The sequence below is a fragment of the Saimiri boliviensis genome, chromosome 4 (assembly GCF_048565385.1).
Source record: "Saimiri boliviensis isolate mSaiBol1 chromosome 4, mSaiBol1.pri, whole genome shotgun sequence".
Lineage (NCBI taxonomy): Eukaryota > Metazoa > Chordata > Mammalia > Primates > Cebidae > Saimiri > Saimiri boliviensis.
The window spans coordinates 11,729,558-11,755,065 of NC_133452.1; the positions used below are offsets into that span (position 1 = coordinate 11,729,558).

Sequence of the window (25,508 nt, forward strand, 5' to 3'; positions counted from 1 at the left end):
ATGGAGTTTCGCTCTTGTTACCCAGGCTGCAGTGCAATGGCGCGATCTCGGCTCACTGCAACCTCCGCCTCCTGGGTTCAGGCAATTCTCCTGCCTCAGCCTCCTGAGCAGCTGGGATTACAGGCACGCGCCACCATGCCCAGCTAATTTTTTTTTGTGTTTTTAGTAGAGACGGGGTTTTACCATGTTGACCAGGATGGTCTCGATCTCTTGACCTCGTGATCCACCCGCCTTGGCCTCCCAAAGTGCTGGGATTACAGGCATGAGCCACCGCGCCCGGCCCGAGTTCTGTTTTAAGAGTATGCTGAGTTCATGTGATGAAGACACTGATTTTACTATTATGAGGCTGAAGAAATATGACCAACACATCTCTTAAGGCTGGTATCCTGTTAGGAAAGGGGATGGTTAACTCCTAAATTGCTTTATGGGTGTTAGGAACACCCGTAAACACCCCCCAAGGCCTACTGGTCCTAAAATGCTTCCACTAATCCACTAATCTCAGTTGTTTTCATGTGTGAATGTCTTCTCCTAACATGAATAAATGAATGAGTATGTGTGTATACACACACGTGTCTGTTGCTGGGAAGCATAACGTGCTGTGACAGGAAAGAGAAGACAACATGAGAGCACTGCAGGTTCCAATACAGGCAGACACTGAGAGAGGAGAAAATTTTTATAATTTTCCCAGAACGGCCCTTCACAGGACGACATACTCCACGGTGGCAGGAAAGGTTAGAAACCACCCACTGTGCCCTTTGACCTTGAAGGGCACCGAGCAGTGTGAGCACAGATGTGCCGGGCTAAGGATAGAAGCCTGTGGCACTGTGACCACTTCTAATCAAGAAGCCAGTCCCATGCCCCAAAACGAGGTGGTCACAGCTAGAGAGGAAGGCTAAACCTTCTATACCACTGTAGGATGACTACAGTTAACGATAACATGGCTGAGTGCGGTGGCTCAAGCCTGTAATCCCAGCACTTTGGGAGGCCGAGGCGGGTGGATCACGAGGTCGATAGATGGAGACCATCCTGGTCAACATGGCGAAACCCCGTCTCTACTAAAAGTACAAAAAATTAGCTGGGCGTGGTGGCGCTTGCCTGTAATCCCAGCTACTCAGGAGGCTGAGGCAGGAGAATTGCTTGAACCCAGGAGGCGGAGGTTGCGGTGAGCCGAGATTGCGCCATTGCACTCCAGCCTGGGTAACAAACTCCGTCTCAAAAAAAAAAAAAAACCAAAAAAAAAAATAACATATTATATAGCTTCAAATACCTAGAAAAAGGATATTGAATGTTCCTAATACAAAGAAATGATAAATGTTTGAGATGAATACATGTTTACTAAAATGATCTGATCACTATACATTATATGTATCCAAATATCACAATGTACCTCATGAATATGCACAATTATTATATGTCAATTTTTAAAAGACAGATGGTTACAGAGGATGGGATGCTGGTGAAGAGCCAACTGAATAGGCCAGGGCTGTACACCGATTCTGGAGACCTGCTAGAGGTTATGGTGGCGGGAGTCTGAAGTTATCGCCACCAAGAGTATTCAGTACCAAGTGGGGTATACAGAGAGGCAGCAGGTCTTTTTGACCTGAGGAGGAAGAGAGCTTCTGCCTGAAATAAAAAGCATAGTCAGAAATGTGGAGTCATCTGCCCAAGGTGCTGGCCTTCATTACGGCAGAACAAATCCTTTTCTCATGCAACTAAGGCCGTGGGCTTTAATAACATTGGGGATTTGGATATACCACATATTAAGTTATAATAATAGCAGAGAATTTTTCATCTTTAGCTTTCTTTATTGTCACTAAGCAGCTAAGCTCCGTAATACCTCAGGGACACAGGAAGAGCCATGTGTCTCACTTTATATCTGGGAAAAGCTAAGCCAATAAAGTATAATCAACTCGACCAGTGATTCTGAGAAAAGGGACAGGAGCAGGGAGACAGTCACAGCTAGATGAGGCCAGTCCTACGCTGCATTTCAGCTCGAGAACTCTTCCCAGGAAGCCGGGGGCCATGGATGTGGTGACCCTTCACCCTCCCTCCTCTGCATTGGTCTGCTCCCCTTCCATGCCCTTCTCTTTCCTTCTGGTCAACAGCAAGGAAAGCAGGGCCAATGAGTACCTTGGGGAGGGGCGTAGTCATCTGAGTCCGTGTCGCTCTCGCTGCTGTCCTCCACCAGGAAGATCGGGTAGTTCCAGGACATGCCGAGGACGCCGTCTGACTCGTGCAGGAGGATGTGGGCCAGCATCCTGCCGTGGCAATCCATGACGATCACCTGCCCATCGGCCGTGCCGAACAGCACCTGCAATCCAGGACGGGGACCTCTGACCAAGCGGCAGCAAGGGCCAGTTTCTGGCACACCTTGTTGTCTCAGCTTGTTTTAGGAAGACAATATATATTTAGAAGTAAAAAATGCTAGTTAAGTAACTGCACGGTGACAGAAAACATTAAGTAAAACCTCTGCTGGCTATTCCTGCAAGAATTTTAGTCCTCTAATACTGACATGTGACTAACAGCAGAATGAATATATTATATTGCATGGACGTTTTCAAATAATACTAGCAAAATCACTGTTATACTATTTGTAGGGGTTTCGCTTTGTGTTTTTGATTGGAGGAGAGGGATTAAGAAAATATTCATTTACTCTTCTGGAAAATGAAGCAGCAGCAGAGATTTGTTGTTATAGTTTTCTCAAATTTAGAAGAAAAAGCTTAGGTTTATGTTTGACCAAAGAGAACATACATTCGGTTATGTAAGCATGTTATCTAACCATATTTGGAAAAGAAGGTGCTCTGAAACAATGTTTCATTTCTAATGTTTAATGTTTTACTTCACTGAGAATAATGGTATTAATGTATTAATTTATAATTAAGGATGTAGTAGTGGTGTTAAAATATTAAGTACTTACTTTGCACTAAGCACTATGCTTAATGCTTTACCTCATTAACTGTCAAAACCATGAGTTAGGTACTCGATTTGCTAGCGTGGCCCCCAGGTGGGCTTGCCATCACAGTGTGCTGGGGGCTGCTCCCAGACATCTTCCTTGGCTTCACCCATCTCAGAGCACATACTCAGGACCATGTTGGGTAGTACAGGTAGGTACATGGCCAGAGCTAAAGAACAATCTGGCAGAGGAAGACTGGATGCTCGCCTCGATGACAGCAGCAAAGGAGCACCTCACAGCTGCTGAACACCCCCTGCATCCCTGCTGTCAACTAACCAACAACACTAGTGGCACCAGCAGTGGGACACCCTGAAAGGAATCTTGGGACCTGGGCAGCAGGACTTCCACCGAGATGCATCACATTGCATTATATTCTGCTTTGTGTGGTGGTCTTTGCAATTTCTGCATTGGCTGCTATTAAAAATTTCACATCTTTTGTTTCTAGTGAGATCTGTCTATCCATCAGCATCTCATTGCAACAATCATGCAAGTTATCTCCATTTCACAAACACAAAAATAACTCAGAAGAGGCCAAGTAGGCTGAGAAAGTCATTAAGTGATCAAGCCAGGGCCGTCTGACTAGAAAGGCTAGAATTTACCCAAAGGGCAAGCCGGTTAAGGCTTTTTCCATTTTTGCTTCTTTTTACTTGAGATCTTAATGTTAAGCTCCTTGAGGGCAGAGATGGTCCATAGCCACATCCTTGGCACCTAACGGAGCTTTGTGTACTATGCAGGCATTCAATCCACATTTATCACTAGATTAAATGCATTAAAGTCAGTGACCAGCAAAAGGCAATTGTAGGATATAAATACTGATGACTGAGAGACTGACTGCAGAAAGTTCACAGAATTCACAGAGCTATTTTAGAATAAACTTTTCATCAAATATTCCTTTAAATATGATCTATATTTTAATGAATGAACACTAAAAAAAGGCTAAAACAATATGCCTCCAGAGGTAGCAATTAATTCATTACTATATGCTGTTTTCAGAAAGACATAACTACTAGGAACACCATGGAATTCATTTAGAAAAAGTTGAAATTTTAGCTGTCAACAAAAAAAAGTATCTGATGGCATATTTACAAATACAAAGCCTTCATGTGACACAGGCATAGGGATCAAGACACTGGAGCATGGGTCACAGACCTGCTGAAGCCCTGGAAGAGGCAGATTTTTTTTTTTTTTTTTTTTTTTTTTGAGAATGAGTTTCGCTCTTGTTACCCAGGCTGGAGTGCAATGGCGCAATCTCGGCTCACCGCAACCTCCGCCTCCTGGGTTCAGGCAATTCTCCTGCCTCAGCCTCCTGAGTAGGCTGGGATTACAGGCACGTGCCACCATGCCCAGCTAATTTTTTGTATTTTTTTAGTAGAGACGGGGTTTCACCATGTTGACCAGGTTGGTCTCGATCTCTTGACCTCGTGATCCACCCGCCTTGGCCTCCCACGTGCTGGGATTACAGGCTTGAACCACCGTGCCTGGCCCGAGACAGATGTTTTTAATGTGCTTGATGAGAAGTTTTCAAAGACAATACATATAAAAAATGACTTCTTGTAACTTTAATTGAGCTGTACCCATTGCCACATTTATCAGTATTCTCATCCTTTTACTGTGGGATTGTCTGATTTCTGTCTGACCCCTAGTTACACTATAGGCTTTTGAGGCAATGGACTGCTATGGACTGAATATTTATGACCGCCCCCCACCGAACTCCCCAATTCATGTTGATGGTATTGGAGTTGAGGTCTTTGGGGGATGATTTGGTTTAGACAAGGTCAGGAGAGTACGGCTCCCATGATAGTATTAGTGCCCATGTAAGAGAAGTCTGAGTGACCTGAGACTTGCCAGCCTCCAGAGTTGTGAGAAATCAATGTCTGTTATTTAAGCCCCTCGGTCTGCGGTATTTTCTTACAGCTGCCCAGGCTGAGACCTGAGCCACATCAGCTTTGCTTACCAGTACCTCGTGAGGCCCTATCACGGTATACAACACACAAGACTATTTGCAAAAAGGGAGGAAATGCCTCTGCATTGAAAGGTCTGTTGAATTAAAACTCATTTTTCCCTTTTAGAGAAGAAAGGACAGACGAGCGAACATTCATATAATTCCTGAATAAAGGACTGATTAAATTATCAGAGTTTAGTGTCACATTAAAGCAAAACAGAATAAAAAGGGCAGGCCCCAGATTCCCTACCACTAATTCATTCCAACTATAGCTCCTACAGGAAGACAAAACACTATTAAGATCAGAAACAATGGGAAAAGCAGCACTGACAGTTCAGTTGTCAAGCAATGATGGAGGAAGTTACTCGGTTTTGGAATGAGTATGTCACAGATAACTGAAGAACAGTGATACAACATGAAATCAGATTTTTAAAAATCTCTTCCATTACAAGTTCTTTTCATGCCTAATCTCTTTTAATGAGATAAAGCTTATGTGAGCAAAGGACTTCAGAAGAACAAGACCGAGAGTCTAATAATAATGAATACATATATGGCAAGCACATCGATCTCTGCTGCTTCTGCTCCCTAATTCTGGTCAAGTAATAAATGTGTTCTGAGTGGGCTGGTGCTCCTGTTTCTAGAATTCTCTGTGCTAGTGCTCCCCAGGTTTGGCTCTAGGCCCTCTTCTTTCTAGAAAACCACAATCATCCCTACAGCCTGAAGGATCCCATTCATAGCTGACTCCCTGCTCAGGCCTCTGTCCTAAGCCCCAGACTCTCATATTCGACTGCATTCCTGGTATCTCCCCTAGATGTGCCAAAGCCCCTCAGTGTCAACGTGTCAAGATGAAAGGCATGACTGAATCCTTTCCTGAGCAACACACACATCACCAGACTCTGTCAACCAGGGACTGAGGCTTGTGCTTTATCTCTAATGTCTAGTACACCATCTGGCTCACAGCAGGTGGCCAGACATCATGTGTGAAGGCTTCTGGGCCCCGCCGCACAGAATTAATCTTGCTCTAACCACGGTTCCCATAGAACTCTGAACTTGGCTCTGGTTTTGCAGCCTGTCTCCCAGTAAACCACAAGCATCTCAAGGGCAGGTCTGCACTCCCAGATTCTCATTCACTCAGTGACTCAATGCCTATAAATAAATTTCTGCCCAAATCTTTGCCCAACTTTTCCTACAAATGAAGGAGCAATTTCCTTTCATGTTTATACTATAAACCAATTCTCCCATAAAACTAACCCTCAAAACACTTTCAAGGATGGATCATGTACATTTCTGTCCCATATTTGCCTGCCGTTTCCTCTGATGAAGTGTAGGCTTCAGGTATGGACGAGGCCACTGCTTCCTCTGTAATGCATACTCCAGGACCAAATAAGCAGCAGGGACATACGGGTCAGGCCATACTTTGCAGCCTTGAATATACTCACTGCAGGGCGGTTTCTAATAGAAACACTGCCAGGCACCATGGCTCACACCTATAATCCTAGCACTTTGCAAAGCCGAGATGAGAGGCTCACTTGAAGCAAGGAGTCTGAGCCAGCCTGGCCAATAAAGTGAGATCCTGTCATTTACAAAAAACAACAAAAAAATGTATCAGGGCATGGTGGTGAGCGCCTGTAGTCCTAGCTACTGGGAAGACTAAGGTGGGAGGATTGCTGGAGCCCAGGAGCTCGAGGCTGCAGTGAGCCATGATTGCGCCAATGCACTCCAGCCTGGGCTGAGATTTTGACACATACGAAGCAATGCAATTATGATATCCACATATAATCTCTTCATTTCATTGTACTCCCTTCTAAACTATTTTTAGATGCAATTATTTAAAAATAAACACAATTATTATCAGTAGTTTAAAATAAACCAAGCCACAACCAAAAGGAGGAGAAGAAAGGGTATAAAATCATTCAAAAGATTTTTATTTTGGAAGTAGTGGTATCTCATCAATACCTTTATCTTTGGACTCCACCCATCTAAATTGTTGACTAAAACCATGTTGGGAAATGTCAGCTTCAATAATACATGCCTCCAAAAATGTTCACGCTTGTGTAATAGAGTTTAATTTGTAGCACTGGAACTAGTTCCCGAAGGAGGTGACTTTTCCCCATTTACTTGCTTTTATGATTGAAGGCTGAGGGAATACATTAAAAAACTGATTACAAATCCCCCTTGGTGACTTTAGCACCACTGGTGGCTCGCATGTGTAGCTGCAGACAGAGAAATGAAAAAACAGCCATAATGCCCCTCTTTTTCTTTGGAAGGAACCCTTTTTGTTCTGAGATGCAGCTAAAGTTAAAGAAAAAAATGGTAAGACCTCTCTGTTGGGTTTTAGAACACTGGCCTTCAGATGGGCTTCAAGGCCAGACCTGAATATTTTGCAACTAAAGAAACAGTCACTGAAATCAGACAGCTGTAAATGACAGAACTGCTCAGTTGATTAACAGAGTATTTCCTGTTTTTTTTTTTTAAACATGAAATGTAATTTCACAGTTGACTATAATAATCACTCCTAAATCTGTATCGTCAGACTAAACATGTAATTTTGAAGTCATCTCTTGACTGAAGAAAAGACCACTTGTAAACTAACCTATTAAGATGAGAGACTCTCTCACATCTAAAGACTTTCAGAAATCCTTCAGATATTCTGCATCTGGTCTCAAATTTAATGTTAAATGATTCCCATTACCAAAATATTTTCCAAATCTTTTGAGCTCCATTTTTAAGTTTATTCACCCTTCTAAGATACACCCATACATCAATCTCTGATTACAGGACTAATAAGAAATGCATTTAAGGCCAGGCATGGTGGCTCATGCCTGTAATCTCAACACTTTGGGAGGCCAAGGCTGGCGGATCATTCGAGGTCAGGAGTTCAAAACCAGCCTGGTCAACATGGTGAAACCCTGTCTCTACTAAAAATATAAAAAGTAGCCGGGCACGGTGGTGAATGCCTGTAATCCCAGCTACTCAGGAGGCTGAGGCAGGAGAATTGTTTGAACCCAGGAGGTGGAGGTTGCAGTGAGCAGAGATTGTGCCATTGCACTCCAGCCTGGGGAACAAGAGCAAAACTCCACCTCAAAAATAATAATAATAATAATAAAGCATTTAACTGGAATATCTGCAGAAGGGTACACAAGTAACTGGAACATGTCACCTCTGGTCAGCTTGGGAATAGGAGGGGCCTTTTCATCATACATCCCGTAAAACATTTAGAATTTTATACCACGTGAATATACTATTAAAAATACATCGAAATACACATTGAATGAGGAAGAAAGGCATGCTTCAGGAATACAGCCTACATCGGCTCCTTGAAGTAAGCACAACTGCCCAGGGTAGCCAATCACCAAGAAGAAGCCAATCACCAAGAGGCCTAGGAAGGTGCATGTGTACTTTGAGCAGAGGATGCCAAGTGATGCTGGAATCTGCTTGGCCTGTTGGTATGTAGTCCGAGCATGTTGGGAAAACATCCTTTCCTCTGCAAAGAATTCGGCCCTGGGAGTCAGCTAGTGGGGCTCATCCTACTTTGAGTCCCAGCACCTTAGTAAGGTTCATCATTCTGCTTCTCAAGTGTCAGACTCAAATCCCTTCCCATTTCAAAATGTTACAACTCTTCAAAATACCTATTTCTAAACATGACGAAAACAGTAATTTTCTTCCCATGGCTACTGACAAACTTCTCAACAAACGAGCTGAGAGAAAAGGATTTGCTGATCTGTGCTACCAGTGGCAGCTGGGGAATAGTGGTGCGAGCAGACCCAACAGCACTTGTGACCTGTGCCAATGACAAGCCAAGCTGGACACGAGCTAAGGTAGGAAGGACAACATTTAATCCATAATAACTGCTGCAGCAGGGAGAATGAGGGAGGAGGATGGAGGCATAGGCAGGAGTCAGGGAAGCAGAAATAAATGAAAAGCAGGAAGGGGGCTGTCAACACGATTAGGCTCTCTGGCTGTACTAACTGGAGCTTATCAAAATCAGGCCCCTGCTCTCTCACAAAGCCTGGGAGATGGGCCCTATCAAACAGCTGATTCTCTTGGCAGCCTCTTTCCCAGGCAGGAACATAAGAGCTGGGCAGTCATTCTCAGGACACAGCCTTGAGTTGTTAGAAACTATGCAGTGTGTGTTCCAGGATGTGTGTGTGTGGGAAGAGAAAAGATGGTGTGGATGAAACCATTTATGCTGGGAGTCTGCAATTTTTAGAGGCCAAGGTTGAGGTCAGCTGAGAAGAGGGCTCGGAGAGGTCTGATCAGAGTGTGATGCAGAAGTCGGCCTTTGTCTTGGTAGTGAACACATGTGAAACAGCACATCTCACCCCTCCTAAAACATACAAGGACATAATCGATGCCAAGGGCAGGGGCTGTAGAGCAGCAATGCCATGTGGAACCCTAGGAAGACTGATTTTGTATTTCATCATCTGGCTAAATGCTGGCATTTAGGCAAGGTCCCTGTGTCAAAACCAAGGCCATCATCATGCTGTGGTATTGATAAAGATACATGAAAAAAATCTAACATTGGGCCAGGCGCGGTGGCTCAAGCCTGTAATCCCAGCACTTTGGGAGGCCGAGGCTGGTGGATCACGAGGTCAAGAGATCGAGACCATCCTGGTCAACATGGTGAAACCCCGTCTCTACTAAAAATACAAAAAAATTAGCTGGGCATGGTGGCGCGTGCCTGTGATCCCAACTACTCAGGAGGGTGAGGCAGGAGAATTGCCTGAACCCAGGAGGCGGAGGTTGCGGTGAGCCAAGATCACGCCATTGCACTCCAGCCTGGGTAACAAGAGCGAAACTCCGTCTCAAAAAAAAAAAAAAAAAAAAAAACAGACTTTAAGAAGGTGTATATAGGCCAGGTGCAGTGGCTAATGCCTGTAATCCCAACACTTTAGGAGGCAGAGGCAGGTGGATCATGAAGTCATGAGATCGAGACCATCCTGGTGAACATGGTTAAACTCCATCTCTACTAAAAGTATAAAAATTAGCTGGGCACCTGCCTGTAATCCCAGATACTTGGGAGGCTGAGGCAGGAGAATTGCTTCAACCTAGGAGGCAGAGGTTGCACACTCCGGCCTGGCGACAGAGTGAGACTCCATCTCAAAAAAAAAAAAAAAAAAAAAAGGTGTATATAACAAGATATATATAACTTTAAGAAGGTAACAAGAGCTAGCATATATTAATAAACTCCTTTCATCTTTTATTCTTAATCTATTCAATGTAAATTTTTTTAAAAAATTGCATTTTAGGTTTTGGGGTACATGTGAAGAACATGCAAGACTGTTGCATGGGTATACTCATGGCAATGTGATTTGCTGCCTTCCTCCCCATCACCTATATCTGGCATTTCTCCCCATGTTCTCTCTCCCCAACTCCCCACCCCCCACCGTCCCTCCCCTATTTCCCCCGACAAGCCCCAGTGTGTGATGTTCCCCTCCCTGTGGCCGTGTGGTCTCACTGTTCAACACCCACCTATGAGTGAGAACATGCGGTGTTTGATTTTCTGTTCTTGTGTCAGTTTGCTGAGAATGATGGTTTCTAGGTTCATGCATGTCCCTACAAAGGACACGAACTCATCGTTTTTGATGGCTGCAAAGTATTCCATGGTGTACATGTGCCACTTCCTGTCCAGTCTATCATCGATGGGCATTTGGGTTGGTTCCAGGTCTTTGCTATTGTAAGCAGTGCTGCAATGAACATTTGTGTGCATGTGTCCTTATAGTAGAACAATTTATAATCCTTTGGATATATACCCAGTAATGGGATTGCTGGGTCAAATGGAATTTCTATTTCTAGGTCCTTGAGGAATCACCACACTGTCTTCCACAATGGTTGAACTAATTTACACTACCACCAACGGTGTAAAAGCATTCCTATTTCTCCACATCCTCTCTAGCATCTGTTGTCTCCAGATTTTTTAATGATCGCCATTCTAACTGGTATGAGACGGTATCTAGGGCCGGGCGCGGTGGCTCAAGCCTGTAATCCCAGCACTTTGGGAGGCCGAGGCGGGCGGATCACAAGGTCAAGACATCGAGACCATCCTGGTCAACATGGTGAAACCCCGTCTCTACTAAAAATACAAAAAATTAGCTGGGCATGGTGGCGCGTGCCTGTAATCCCAGCTACTCAGGAGGCTGAGGCAGGAGAATTGCCTGAACCCAGGAGGCGGAGGTTGCGGTGAGCCGAGATCGCGCCATTGCACTCCAGCCTGGGCAACAAGAGGAAAACTCCGTCTCAAAACAAACAAACAAACAAACAAAAATGAATCTAACTCAGGTATCTCAATGTGGTTTTGATTTGTATTTCTCTAATGACCAGTGATGATGAGCATTTTTTCATGTTGGCCTCATGTATGTCTTCTTTTGTAAAGTGTCTGTTTATATCCTTTGCCCACTTTTGAATGGGCTTCTTTCTTGTAAATCTGTTTTAGTTCTTTGTAAATTCTGGATATCAGCCCTTTGTCAGATGGGATGGAGTTTCATTCTTGTCACACAGGCTGTAGTGCAGTGGTGCAATCTCGGCTCACTTCAACCTCTGCATTCCAGGTTCAAGCAATTCTCCTGCCTCCCCCTTCCCAGTAGTTGAGATTACAGCTGTGCACCATCACACTCAGTTAATTTTATATTTTAGTAGAGACGAGGTTTCACCACATTGTCTGGGCTGGTCTCGAACTCTTGACTTTAGGTGATCCACCTGCCTTAGCCTCCCAAAGTGCTGGGATTATAGTCATGAGCCATCATGCCTGGCCTATTAAATGTAAATCTCAAGAAATATTTTTATTTAGCATATATTATAATTCATTAATACTGAGTGTTCTAACTGTTGATTCATCAATCACCTGAGTCCAGAGAGTCATGCCAGTCAGACAAAACACTGACAAAATGAAAAAGTACAAACACAGTAGCTGCACCTGTTTCTGCTAAAGAAATGTATTTTATTCCACAAAGTGCTCAACAGAATTTCTCAAATACATGCAAAAAGAAATAACTAAAAACGAACCAGTATCAATCGCTGGATAAAGATAGCCCTGAAGGGTGGGCGGCTGTCTCCCAGCCTCTTTCCTGAGCAATTCACTCTCCTAACTGTGATTCCTGGCCGGCCTCCTTGCGGATTTTGACAAGAACCATTCCTATATATGTTTAGTTCAGGGCTTAAAATAAAGATGGGCTTCCCTTGTGTAGTACACACACTACTAAAAAGTGCAGATCTGATGGCAGGGAAGAAAAAGTATCACTTATTGTGTTGGTTTAAACTAAATCTCACTGCAAAGCTGAGCCCCTAAGACCTACGAGCAGCAGCTCCACACTCCCAGCCTGTTAACCTACTTACAGCACACTCACCAGTCATTAACAAGGGTTTTCAGTGTAGGAGCTGACCGCTGAGGTTATACTTAAGTGGGTTTGTGGGTTTTTTGTTGTTGTTGTTTTTGAGACAGGGTCTCACTCTGTCATCCAGGCTGGAGTGCAGTGGCACAATCACAGCTCACTGTAGCCTCAACCTCCAGGGCTCAAGCAGTCCTCTCACCTTAGCCTCCCCAGTAGTTTAGACTACGTGTGTGCCCCCACACCCAGATAATTTTTGGTTTTCGTAGAGACAAGGTTTGGCCAGGTTGCCCTGGCTGATCTCCAACTCCTGGGCTCCTGTGATCTGCCTGCCCTGGTCTCCTAAAGTGCTAGAATTACAGGTGTGAGCCACCACGCCAGGCCAGATTTATTTATTTATTTATTATTATTATTTTTTAAAAGACAGGGTTTCACCATGTTGGCCAGGTTTGTTTTTAAAAAAAGAAACACTCTAGTACAGGAGCTTGCGTGAGAGAGATTACCATGTTCTTTTTTTGTATTGAGCACAGTAACTTTTAAGTCTTTGCAGGGAAACTAAAATCTACACAGTGCCTATCATCACAATCTTAAAGGACTAGGTGTATCAGAATTCAAAACCAGCAGGCTCCTGGAAGGAGGTGAGAGCTGCTCTGCAGCTCTGGGTGGGTGGAGGGAGAGAGATGCTCTAGGAGGAGGTGGAACTGTTTAGGGAGGAAGAGAGAGGCTCTGTGAGGGAGTGAGAGCTGCTCTGGGAGGGGCAGTTGTTGAGGCTGAATTGTGCTTACAGTCAGCCTTAAAGGGACAGCAGAGGAAAATGTTTTCTTAGGGCAAACAGAAAACTCCTTGCAAATAATGAATTATGACTTTTTGCTTTGTGAAGTTTGACTTCTTTTCCATCAAAGAATAGCCCTCTTGTATGTGTTAGCTGACATGCATACATCAAATATCGGTAAATTACTTTTATTATAAAACTGTAGGCCGGGTGCAGTGCCTCACGCCTGTAATCCCAGCACTTTGGGAGGCCAACGTGGGCAGATCACGAGGTCAGGAGTTCAAAACCAGCCTGGCCAACATAGTGAAACCCCGTCTCTACTAAAAACACAAAAATTAGCCAGTGTGGTGGTGCACACCTGTAATCCCAGATACTCAGGAGGCTGAGGCAGGAGACTCACTTGAACCTGGAGGTGGAGGCTGCAGTGAGCTGAGATTGCACCACTGCACTCCAGCGAGACTCTGTCTCAAAACAACACAAAACAAAAAAATACTGTGGTATTTTTAGGTGAGAAAGCAAAGGGTTATATGACTGTTGTAAAGTTCCCTTTCTACATCCTTTTCTTTCTGACTGCCAGACAAAGGAGGCCCTCAGAAGGAACGAATGCCTCCCTGGTGCTGCAGATGTGCTCCTCCAGAGCCAGGAGCAGAGCCAGTCCCCACCTCTGTGCTTCCATCCAACAAGAACCTTCCTCCAAGTAAGGAACAGATGAGGCGTGATAATGGCTCTGTGGTTATGGGAGGAAATGACATGTTTTGAGATTCACACTAAAATATGTACTGGTGAAATGATACGCTATCTGGGATTCGCTTTAAATATAGCAAAGAAGAAAAAGGGCTAAAAAAATGTAAAATATGTGGGTTCCTTATTTTTGATATGTTACTGAACATTTCCATAATCGAATTTAAAAATTACACAACTAAAAATCCATATGGAATCATTTTTTTTTTTTTTACAGATGGGGTTTCACTATGTTGCCCAGGCTGAAATGCAGCGGCTATTCACAGGTGCAATCCCACTGCTGATTAGCATGGGAGTTTCAACCCCTTTTAACGGGAGTTTCTGACTTGTGCCGGTTCACCCCTCCTTAGGCAACTTGGTGGTCCCCTGAACCCAGGAAGTAAACCGTATTGTAGATAACTGAACGACAGCACACCACAGCCCAGAACTCCTGGGCTCAAGGGATCCTTCCTTAGCCTCCTGAGTAGCTGGAGCTACAGGCACATGCCATCATGCCCAGTCAGAATTATTTATTACTGGGATACTTTGGGGAGCTAGGAAATCTCCTTGAATTTTAATCTGGTACTTTGGTCATGACTTTATCTTTATTTATTTATTTATTTGAGACAGAGTTTCGCTCTTGTTACCCAGGCTGGAGTGCAATGGCGCGATCTCGGCTCACCGCAACCTCCGCCTCCTGGGTTCAGGCAATTCTCCTTCCGAGTAGCTGGGATTACAGGCATGTGCCACCATGCCCAGCTAATTTTTTGTATTTTTAGTAGAGACGGGGTTTCACCATGTTGACCAGGATGGTCTCGATCTCTTGACCTCGTGATCCACCTGCCTCGACCTCCCAAAGTGCTGGGATTACAGGCGTGAGCCACCGCGCCCAGCTGACTTTATCTTTTAAAAGTGAATGAATTATTCTTTTCAACTGACCAACGTTCTAATGTGTACCTGCATATGAGTGTCTATGACAGTTCATTTTTTATCCCTTAATATTGCTGAAAAGACATCTGCATACTAATTATTTTTAAATTTTATTTTTATTTTATTGTATTTGAGACAGGGTCTCGCTCTGTTCCCCAGGCTGGAGTGCCGTGGCGCTATCACAGCTCACTGCAGCCTCGACCTCCCAAGCTCAAGCAATCCTCCCCACTCAGCCTCCTGAGTAGCTAGGACCACTGGAATGTGCCACTGTACTTGGCTAGTTTTTAATTTTTTGTAGAGATGGAGTCTTGCTACATTTCCCCACTTGGTCTTGAACTCTTGACCTCAACCAATTCTCCTGCTCTGGCCTCCCAAAGTGCTAAGATTACAGGCATGATTTTAGGCCTAACTTAAAATTTATTTTTAAACCACTGGAACTAAATGAATTAAAAATTCTATATCAAAATATTCTTTTTAATAATCCTGTTACACTAATTACTTAAGTCCTGATTCCACTCCACTCCAAATAGCAAATAAAGGTTATATTTCTTGCAAAACATGTATGTGAAAAAACTTTCATCTCACAGATGTCCCAGAGGTGCACAGGCATTCAGTAACTGTTACTGCTTCTCTCCCCAAGTGACCTGACAGTGCTTAGCTGCTGTGAAGACACAGTGGCCTCAGGGACATGATCACACTAGCACACATCAGATCACACAGGGTGCCAAACCTCCTTAGCAGACGAGAAGGGACTTTTGTATCCCAAAGCAAAAAGGATAAACCTCTCCTCCTTCTAGATTTAAAAAACACAAAACTAAATACCATCAGCACTGAAGCTAGAGAAGAAAATGCCATTGACTAATATTGCATGACTGTTTTAAAGTTCCCTTTATACATCTGAAAAGCTAAAAGCTGTATTGTGGTGACTATTTGATACTTATCAGCCCAGAGTCTTTCTACTTTATTTGAAATCATGCTTTAACAGTGTCTAAGAAAAGATCTGATTTAAAAATAGTATTTATAAAGAAATATTACCTCTATTCACATAAAACTAAAATCTAGATATTACTAGGAAAAACATGTATGAGGTAAAGAATTCTCATTTCAAAAACAACTGCCTTCTAAACAGGGGCAATTTCTACAGAAAATTCTTTAAATAGGGAGATTCCTGTAGGTGGGTAGTTAAAATATAATCATGCTTTCAAAAAGTCACTTTCCCTACATTCTTTCATCCACTATATAAAGTGAAGAATACCTGTACCTGTATTTCAGGAGAACCATTAACCCCTTCAAGTGACACATTCTGGTCAAGTTATATGAAACCTTAAATACTTTCAGTTAAGCTGGTTTGAGCACAGTCATCTATAACCTTTAAGTATAAATAAATAGTCCTGGATAGAAAAGTAGGAAATGGAATCAACAGGACCTGGTGACTAACTGAAGGGTGGAGGTACAGAAAAGAGAGTTCAGGCTAGGCATGGGGGCTCACACCTGTAGTCCCAGCACTTTAGGAGTTCAAGGTGGGCAGATCACTTAAGGTCAGGAGTTCGAGACCAGCCTAGCTAACATGGCAAAAACCCATCTCTACTAAAAATACAAAAATTAGCCTGGCATGGTGGTGCATGCCTATGTAGTCCCAGCTACTTGGAAGGGTGAGGCATGAGAATGGCTTGAACCGGAAGGTGGAGGTTGCAGTGAGCCGAGATCGTGCCACTAGGCGACAAAGCAAGACTCTGTCTCAACAGAAAAGAAAAAAAAGAGAGAGTCCAGTGCAATTTCCAGTTTGGGGCATAAATGATGAGCAAGAGAGGAGTGTAGCTGGGGGAAGAGTGGTGGGGTGGAACTCAACATCCTCTCCACCCTGCCTCTCCAACGGGGCACATTGGACTCGAGCAATGTCTGTTTATGCAGAGCTGCTCTGCAGGCATGGTGGTGGTGACAGTGATAGTGTCTTGGTGTGAAGGATGAGAGCGATGAGAGCAGGATGGGTGTGGGGAGCCAGCAGTGGACAGGAGGGAGCCGATGCAGCCGTGGAAGTGGAAGAAATCATCCAAAGGATGGAAAAAAGCGAAGAGGCTTGAGGTTGGAACCTTGGAAGAGGGACCGAATGGGAAAGGCATGCCATGCCAGAGCCGGGGAGGGAGATGGCAGGGATGGGAGGAGGCGAGAGCCAGCTGAGAGAGCCACTATCAGAAAGGACATGCCTGTATGTGTTGATAGGGTCAGAAGATGCCAACCAAGGTAGCCAAGCAGAGGACGGAAGCACCAGCCTGCCAAGGAGACCACACTTGAGGTCAGGAGCCCAGAGAGAAGCATGCTCCGGGCATCCTGGGGCAAGAAACACCACTGACGGGGGAGTGAAGCTGCCAATGCCTGGAAGCCCCACACAAGAGTCACATCTTTGCCTGACCCAGGACAGGGGGCCACCCTGACTGTGGGGGAAATGGGTGTCACCAACTTCCCTAAGCTTTGACACCTTGAAATTCTCTTAAGATGATTTTAAAAATGGTTCATGCACCCAAATTATGTATGTGCCGCATTCCAGGAGCTCTGTGGAGATGGGTTATCAAGGATGACATAGGGCCAAAGCCACAGCCTGGGAAGAGTTCTCTGCAGAAACCATTGTCCCCCACAGCAGAGAAATGCCCCGGGGCAGCTTCTTGGAGCTCCCCCAGGAAGGGCAGGAACAAGGAGACAGTTTTCTTCCCATGCCATTTTATGTGTGTGGTAACTTTGATTCAGAAGTTACTACAAAATTCTTCCTCATTCAAACTGGAGTCTCAAATTGAAGTTTAGGGTTCTTCTTCTGACCTATCCTCAGTGGCCTCAGTCTCATCAGCTGGTCACCACCCTAGGAGGACCGCACTCAGCCTGGAAATGCTGGGTGGCATATTAGCATGTCTACCTTTTACATGGAAACACAGCTCAGGTTCTCACTGTATTCTTTAGTTGAAAGGCTTTCCAAGTGAATTGACGGTTAGCTAAGATCCAAAACACGCTGGAAGAATATTTCAAAATGTCAATGTCTCAAATAACTTTCACACATCAAGGGGCAAGGTATTCTCCTAAACCCCAGGATAACACAGAGGCAATGCAACATTCTCTCCTTGCATACCCTGCTGTGATGCTGGGTGTTTCCAGAACTGCAAAAGCTTCACTGCTGCAACCTTACTCTGGATCAACTTAGGATGCAGATATTTTTCCTAGCCATACTTACAATTTATTTGACATTTTTTATTTGTGTCATTCTGGTTTGCTCCCAAGCCCTACAAAACCTGTTCTATTTATAAATATATCCTGAGTTTATCAAGCTGAGTTTATATCACTACTTCTTCAGTAAATTTTCTTTTCTCCAAAATGTTTTCTGTCAGTCTATTATAGACTGAACTGTGTGCCCCAAAATTCATATTTTGAATTTTGTTGAATAAAATGTGTTGAACCCCCAATGTGACTATTTTTGGAGACGGGGCATATCAAGAGGTAATTATGGTTAATGAAGTAGTATGGGTGGAACCCTAATAGGATTGGTGTCCTTACGGGAAGAGGAAGAGACACCAGAAATGTGGGTGCACAGAGAAAAGTCCACGTGAGAACACAGTAAGAAGGCAGATATCTGTAAGCCAAGGAGAAGAGGCCTCAGGGGAAATCAAACCTGCCAACACCTTGATCTTGGACTTACAGCCGCCATAACTGTGAGAAATACATTTCTGTTGTTGAAACCGCCCAGTCTGTGATATTGTTGTGGCAGCCCAAGCAAACTAATACCGAGTCCTCACTCACTAAATAAATTCCAGGTAGAATTACATTCCTTTCTTGCAATTTAATAGAAGACAACTTTTAGCCTGAAGTTGAACACATCCTTTGAACAAATTAGCTGTTTAAGTGTAGATGACATTAACAACATGATGTGAAAAATTGCCCAGACTGGAGTGCAATGGCGCAATCTCGGATCACTGTGACCTCTACCTCCTGGATTCAAGCAATTCTCCTGCCTCAGCCTCCCAAGTAGTTGAGATTACAGGTGTGCACCACCATTCCCAGCTAATTTTGTATTTTTTTGTAGAGACAGGATTTCACCATGTTGGTCAGGCTGGTCTTGAACTCCTGACCTTAAGTGATCCACCTACCTCGGCCTCCGAAAGTGCTGAGATAACAGGCGTGAGCCACTGCACCTGGCCTGAAAAGTAACTTTTGTTTTTACAAAGGTTAAATCAAATTCAGCAACCCTGAGACATTATATACTTTTCAGTGTGGTTCAGTATAAAGAATATGTTACCAGGCTGGACGCGGTGGCTCATGCTTGTAATCCCAGCACTTTGGGAGGCTGAGGCAGGTGGATCATGAGGTCAAGAGATCGAGACCATCCTGGTCAACATGGTGAAACCCCGTCTCTACTAAAAATATAAAAAATTAGCTGGGCATGGTGGCGCGGCCTGTAGTCCCAGCTACTCGGGAGGCTGAGGCAGGAGAATTGCCTGAACCCAGGAGGTGGAGGTTGCGGTGAGCCGAGATCATGCCATTGCACTCCAGCCTGGGTAACAAGAGCGAAACTCCATCTCAAAAAAAAAAAAAAAAAAAAAAAAAAAAGAATATGTTACTTTTAGAGTATTCTTACCAAAATTGTTTACTCCAACTCTAATCTAGACTTAACTTCCAGTTTATAGGAAATACAAGGGCCAGAAGTAAAATGATACTATGAATAAACAATCAGACAAATCTAGAGTGTGAGGACAGGCAGCCACACTGACCTCATAAAAAAGTCAATTTAAAAAAAGGAAACTGTTCTAGACTAAAAGCCTGAAGAGAGAGAACAATCAACTGCTGTACATGAATTAAATTGGATCCTGGTTCCAAAAAACAAAAAAAGAAAAAGCGTATAAAATACATTTTGGTAACCATTAGGGAAATACAAAGATAGTCTAGATGCCAGATAATGTCACTGCTAATTCCTTAGGAGAGCCTGTGCAGGCGAATGGCTTTATTCTCAGGATACACATGTTGGAATATATAAGGCTGATGTGCCACAATGTCTACAACTTACTTTCAAAAACAAGTACTACAAAAGCCTGTACGTGGGGAGTAGTAAGGAAACAGAGTGTGCAAATATGGCAAAATGTTTCAGGAAGGTGTCTTTTCTCAAATTTTCTGTACATTTGAACACATTCATAATAGAAAGTTGGGGCAATTAGCCCAAAACATCACCTCTATCTGGATCAGGGTGTGAAGAGGAGAATCCACAGATGGAATACAATAAATTCTCAAAGCTGTATGCAAAGTGAGCTATATAATCATATGTGATATATAATGTACACATGTGCATTCTTCCAGGTAAAAGGTTCAGTTTCTATCTGATACTCATCTAAAGTAGTCTATAACACCACAAAGGGTAATAAACCATCCTGTAGAATGAAAAAAAAAATATGACAAATAGGAAGATAGCTACACTTCAAACTTGATGCTTGAAAACATATACTGCTTATTATTATTATTATTATTTTGGAGATGGAGTGCCACTCTGGAGTGCAGTGGTGCGATCTCAGCTCACTGCAACCTCCACCTCCTGGGTTCAAGCAATTCTCTTGCTGAGGCAAGAGAAGTTACTCAGCCTCCTGAGTAGCTGGGACTACAGGCGCAAGCCACCACGCCCAGCTAATTTTTGTATTTTTAGTAGAGACAGAGTTTCACCATGTTGGCCAGGCTGGTCTTGAACTCCTGACCTCAGGCGATCCACCTGCCTCAGCCTCCCAAAGTGCTGGGACTACAGTCACGAGCCATCGTGCCCAGCCATGTACTGCTTGTATTTTTTAAAGTTGACAGGAAGTAGCCTAAAATACCATTATAATCCAAAATAGCTCAAGATGAGAGGAAGAGGTTTACTCCTGGAAGCTGTTTTAACTCACATTGAAGGCAGAAAGTTCTCAGGGAAGCAGGAGGAGATTCAGCCGGCTTCCTGCTGCTCTACCTTCATGTCCACAGTTCAGAGCCCCCTGAGCTGCAGGGGTGCTGCTTTCCACATCAAACTTCTGACATTACAAACATTAGACTGGTGCACAACCTGTCTTTGTACTCTTTTTTCATTAATAAAATCAGACCAAGCAAGAGATTTGAATGAGTGGCAGAGATGAGATTACTGTTCAATGTCCCAGTTCAAACAGGACTGACAGTACCTGATACACATATTCTCTGTGTTCAATTCCAAGGGTCCTTATTGCTTCAGTGACCTGCAAACCCTTTTTTTTTTTTTTTTTTTTTTTTAAGAGATGGGGTCCTGCTGTATTTCTTAGGCTGGTTTCGAGAACTCCCGTGCTCAAGTGAGCCTCCCACTGCAGCCTCTGACTAGCTGAGACTACAGGTGCCTGGCTGCAAACCTTTTATTTAAAGGCAGTGGGGGTACTTTCCTAGAGCAAAATCCCACCTCTTAGTAAAAGCAGTCATCAGGACAGAGGTTGGGGCCAAGTGCCAATTGCTTGCCACATCAGTTCTTTCCTCCCGCCAAGGTCCACAGAGTCAAGGCCAGGTACGCCAGCACAGCCTCCATTCATCCCACGGCCATGGTCTGACTGATTCCTCCCAACCCATGAGTCCCCCTTCACGTTCCACAGCAGCAGTAAACCACTCCCTGTGGCACATCAACACCAGGGTGTCGATACCCTGGAACTCTGCTCGGGCTGCTTGCAACAACGTCCCCCAGATTCAACTTGGGAGTTGCAGCCAGCCCTTCCAGGGAATTCCTTCCCAACACGTTGCCAAGCCATGGCAGCTGTGTTCTGTGTAAGGAGAGGTCTGTCTCCACAACAGGTTCAATTGTACTTCAAAGGCAAGAACCACATCCCTCTCACTGCTGTATCCCCAGTGGGTCTCCGGCCTGTCCTACATGTGCAGTCTGTTGGGGACACTGCCTGGCACAAGTCATCAGAGGACCATTAGATGAACCTCACAGATGGCTCACGGGTTCCATCACTCTAGGCAAGGAAAGAATGTAAAGCCAAGATTTCCACTCATAGATTCTTAAGGGCCTTCACGTCTGTTCCTTCATTTATCATAACAAAAGGCCTGGGAATTAGGCAGGAAATAATTCACAGTCCTTGTCACATAGAAGAAACTGACACAGGGGAGATCAGGTGCCCTGGGCAAGGTCACTTAATGCAACACACTTTTCCTTGAGGAGACTCTGGAGGTAGTAAAAACCTATAAAAATATACTTTTATAATAAACAAATCTAAGCATTTCATATAAATACACACAAATAGTGAGGGATAATTGGAAGTCTTTGGGGGAAAGCAAGGGATAAAACATGGAGTTGAAAATACCTTTGCAGAAATCTCCTAATACCAATTTTGAGAAGAGAAAAATTATTTGTCTTTTCACTTGAAAAATGAAAACATTAAATACATAGTGACCAGAGGAAACCAATTCAGTTAAAAAAAAGTGGCTCAAAAATGAAGGTTACAGTTCCATATTATACTGCTTGCTTTTTACCAATAATAAACTTAAATCTCTGGCATAAAACATTCTGGCATTACATGTATTCTGCTATACTTGGAAAACACAAGTTTTATATTTACAAAGGTTTTAACCAGTCAATCCTGATATCTAAAAAATAAATTATCTTTTATTACTTTTATTTTGTTTTATTTTTGAGCCAGAGTCTTTCTCTGTCGCCCAGGCTGGAGTACAATGGCATGATACCAGCTCACTGCAGCCTCCACCTCCAGGGTTCAAGCAATTCTCCTGTCTCAGCCTCCAGAGTAGCTAGGACTACAGGCACACGCCACCACGCCGGCTAATTTTCATATGTTTTTTAGTACAGATGGGGTTTCACCATATTGGTCACGTTGGTCTCAAACTCCTGACCTTAGGTGATCCACCTCCCTCAGCCTCCCAAAGTGCTGGGATCCACACGTGAGCCACCGTGCCCACCCTCCAAAATGAATTATCAATATAGAATTTTATTGTTATTATATGTTATTTTCTCATTTAAGTCAAACAGGCACATTAAAGAAAATTTTGAAATTTGATTTTTAAAAAATGAACCAGAGGCTCATTGCCATAAAAGAGCTGCTTGTAGTCTTTTGATTCACTTCCCTCTAGCTCTTTTTACCGTGTGGATGAGCTTCTTTGCTGTCTATGATGTAGCAATATACCACATATCCTATTTCCTATCCTATTGTTTTTTTAGATTAGTACTAACTTAGTGGATACATAGTATCAACTGCATATTTATGCAAATAATAATAAAACCCCAAATTTTATTAATAAAATAAAATTGTATGAATATTTTATATAATTAAAATGTTAACTTAATGTTACCATACTGGTGGGAAACACTGTTTCTCTCCAATTTGTGGTTCATTTAAAATTTTTGTTTTAATTTTTACCTGGACAGTTTTATTGTTCTTTTCCTTTGTGATTCCTCAAGCAGCTTTTGCACCAGCTCCCTGCTCCTGCCCCTTTCCTCCCTCCCAGCTCCCATGGTTTTAACATCACATACCCACATTCCAGAGGTGTTACCTGTTGGTCATCAGGAGTCCATATGCCGCACGTAATTTGACTTTCCAAGTTGATTTCAGATGACCAGTGTCTTTGTCCACTGACAGAACCAACCAGGACAAACCCATCTCGATAGGAAATAAGTGCTTGAGTCCCATCATGGCTCCACGTGAAATCACTCACCTTGGGAGACACACAGAAAAGAGTCAATTTGTAATCTGAAAAGGAAAGCACTTTTATCAAAGTCTAGACATAGTCATTAACTCAGCCTTTTGGCTAAGATGGAGATGGCCTTAAAATATAACATATCTTATTTGAAAGCTATAAGAAAAACTATTGAGGCCAGCTGCAGTGCCTCATGCCTGTAAACACAGAACGCTGGGAAGCCAAAATGAGAGGATCACTTGAAGCCAGGAGTTGGAGCCCAGCCTAGACAACATGGCGAGATCCTACCTCTATAAAAATTTTAAGAATTAGTCGGGGCCGAGTGCAATGGCTCATGCCTATAATCCCAGCACTTTGGAAGACCGAGGGAGGCAGATCACTTGAGGTCAGGAGTTCCGAGACCAGCCTGGCCAACATGGTGAAAGCCTATCTCTAGTAAAAATACAAAAGTGAGCCAGGCATAGTGGCACGTGCCTGTAATCCCAGCTACTAGGAAGGCAGAGGTGAGAGAAAGGCTCGAACCAGGGAGCCATTCTCATGGCTTGTAATCATCACCTCATCTCAATGCCGGTTGCAGTGAGCCAAGATCATGCCATTGCACTCCAGCCTGGGCAACAGAGAGAGACTCTTTCTCAAAAAAATTAGTCAGGAGTGTCGTGGACCGTCCGGACGGGTAGGCACGTCTGCCCGGGGGTCTCTCGACCTGCAAGAGGGTCCCAATACCTGGAAGAGGGAGTGCGCCTGAGAAAATAATAAAGACAGAGAGAGAGAAAGCGAGGCGTCTGGAGGGCTGATAGGCTGTGCCTAAACAGCAAATTTTATTTTTCAAAGGCCAGGAATAAATACACTTTCATGGCTCTGGTTTACGTCATAGTAAGAGGAATGTAAATGTATGCCTCACATGGCCTATACAATAGAGAAGTCAGATACACAATGGTTGCAAGACGAAATGTAAATGTATACCTTACATGGCCTATACAATTGAAAAGTCAAATACACAATCAGTGGTTGTAAAAAGTAACAGAATTTCCTGTAATCACAAAGCTTGTTTACATCCAGACATTATTCCTCCTGGCTGCAGGTGTCTCTGGTTTTGCTTATCAGAATATCTTTTATCCGGATTGTCCTTTGTCTACTCCTAACTCAACTCAATTTCCCCATTCAGGAATCTCTGAGTCAGGAATCAAAGCCATCCCTTATGGTGGCATTTTGCTTTGCAAATATTGACAGTTAAACCATTATCTAAGGTGCAAGGCAGTCTGGTAAGTAAGGTTTAAGGATTATACTTAAAGTCATAAAAAGGTTAAAAGCAGGAACCGGTTGCCGGCAGGGGGTAACTCGGTCTAGCAGCAATGCATAGTTTTAGGCCCAAAGGATATTGTGGTTGATATTAGAAACTGATCATTCATCTTTCAGTTCCTATATTCCGGATAGCTCGACTGCCTCCAGTAGGAAACTGTGTTTGGGATCAAACTCACCGTATAGTGAGACTCACGCCTTTTAGGGGTCTCACACGGGAGTGTTCCCCACACAGGAGCAGTGGCACACACCTGTGGCCTTAGCTACTTAAGAGGCTGAGGTGAGAAGATTGCTTAAGCCTAGAAGGTTGAGGCTATAGTGAGCTATGATTGTGCCACTGCACTCCAGCCTGGGTGACAGAAGTAGGTATTGTCTCTAAAAAAATTTTTTAAGAAAAATGACTGAAATGGACTTTAGTGCATACTGTGCATCAACAGTGTTCTATGTGTTTCATGTACATTAATTCATTAAGCCTCAAGTCAATAACCTGTGGAAGGCATAGTTCTCGTCTACAGAGAAGACTCAGTCAACACAGCAGGCAAGACAGAAACCAGAAAAATCCTAGGGATATCTGGCTACAGGGTCCTTCCTTTCAACCACTGTGATACTGCTTCTCACTTACGGTTAGTAATAGATTCTTCATCACTGTCTTCTGGTCCCTTACCAAAACAGTAAAGCTGTAGGTTTCTGATTATATTCTCTCTCAGTCTTGCTAACAATATCCCCTCAATCAGAATGAAGAAAAAAAAATCTAACTGAAAACACTACTTCATACCTGGGTGTTAAGTTTACCAAATGCATTTACTACATCTAGTCAAATGTATTTTTCCCTCTATTAATCTACTGTTGTGGTAAGTTATTTGTATGGATTTTAAAATATCATACTATTCTTGCATAGCTAGCAGAGTCCAA

The 25,508-nt window shown here is 43.5% G+C and overlaps 1 protein-coding gene across 3 annotated transcripts in view; it reads right to left on the bottom strand.

Annotated features, from left to right (window-relative positions):
- Window positions 1-25,508, bottom strand: part of TULP4 (TUB like protein 4) — a 287,703-nt gene that overhangs the window by 61,902 nt on the left and 200,293 nt on the right. For all 3 annotated transcript variants that reach the window (XM_039467723.2, XM_074397192.1, XM_074397191.1), the window contains 2 exons: window positions 23,154-23,315; window positions 2,131-2,311 (listed from right to left, as the gene is read on the bottom strand). In XM_039467723.2, the coding sequence (XP_039323657.2) occupies window positions 2,131-2,311; window positions 23,154-23,315 (343 nt within the window). The remainder of the gene's footprint in view (window positions 1-2,130; window positions 2,312-23,153; window positions 23,316-25,508) is intronic.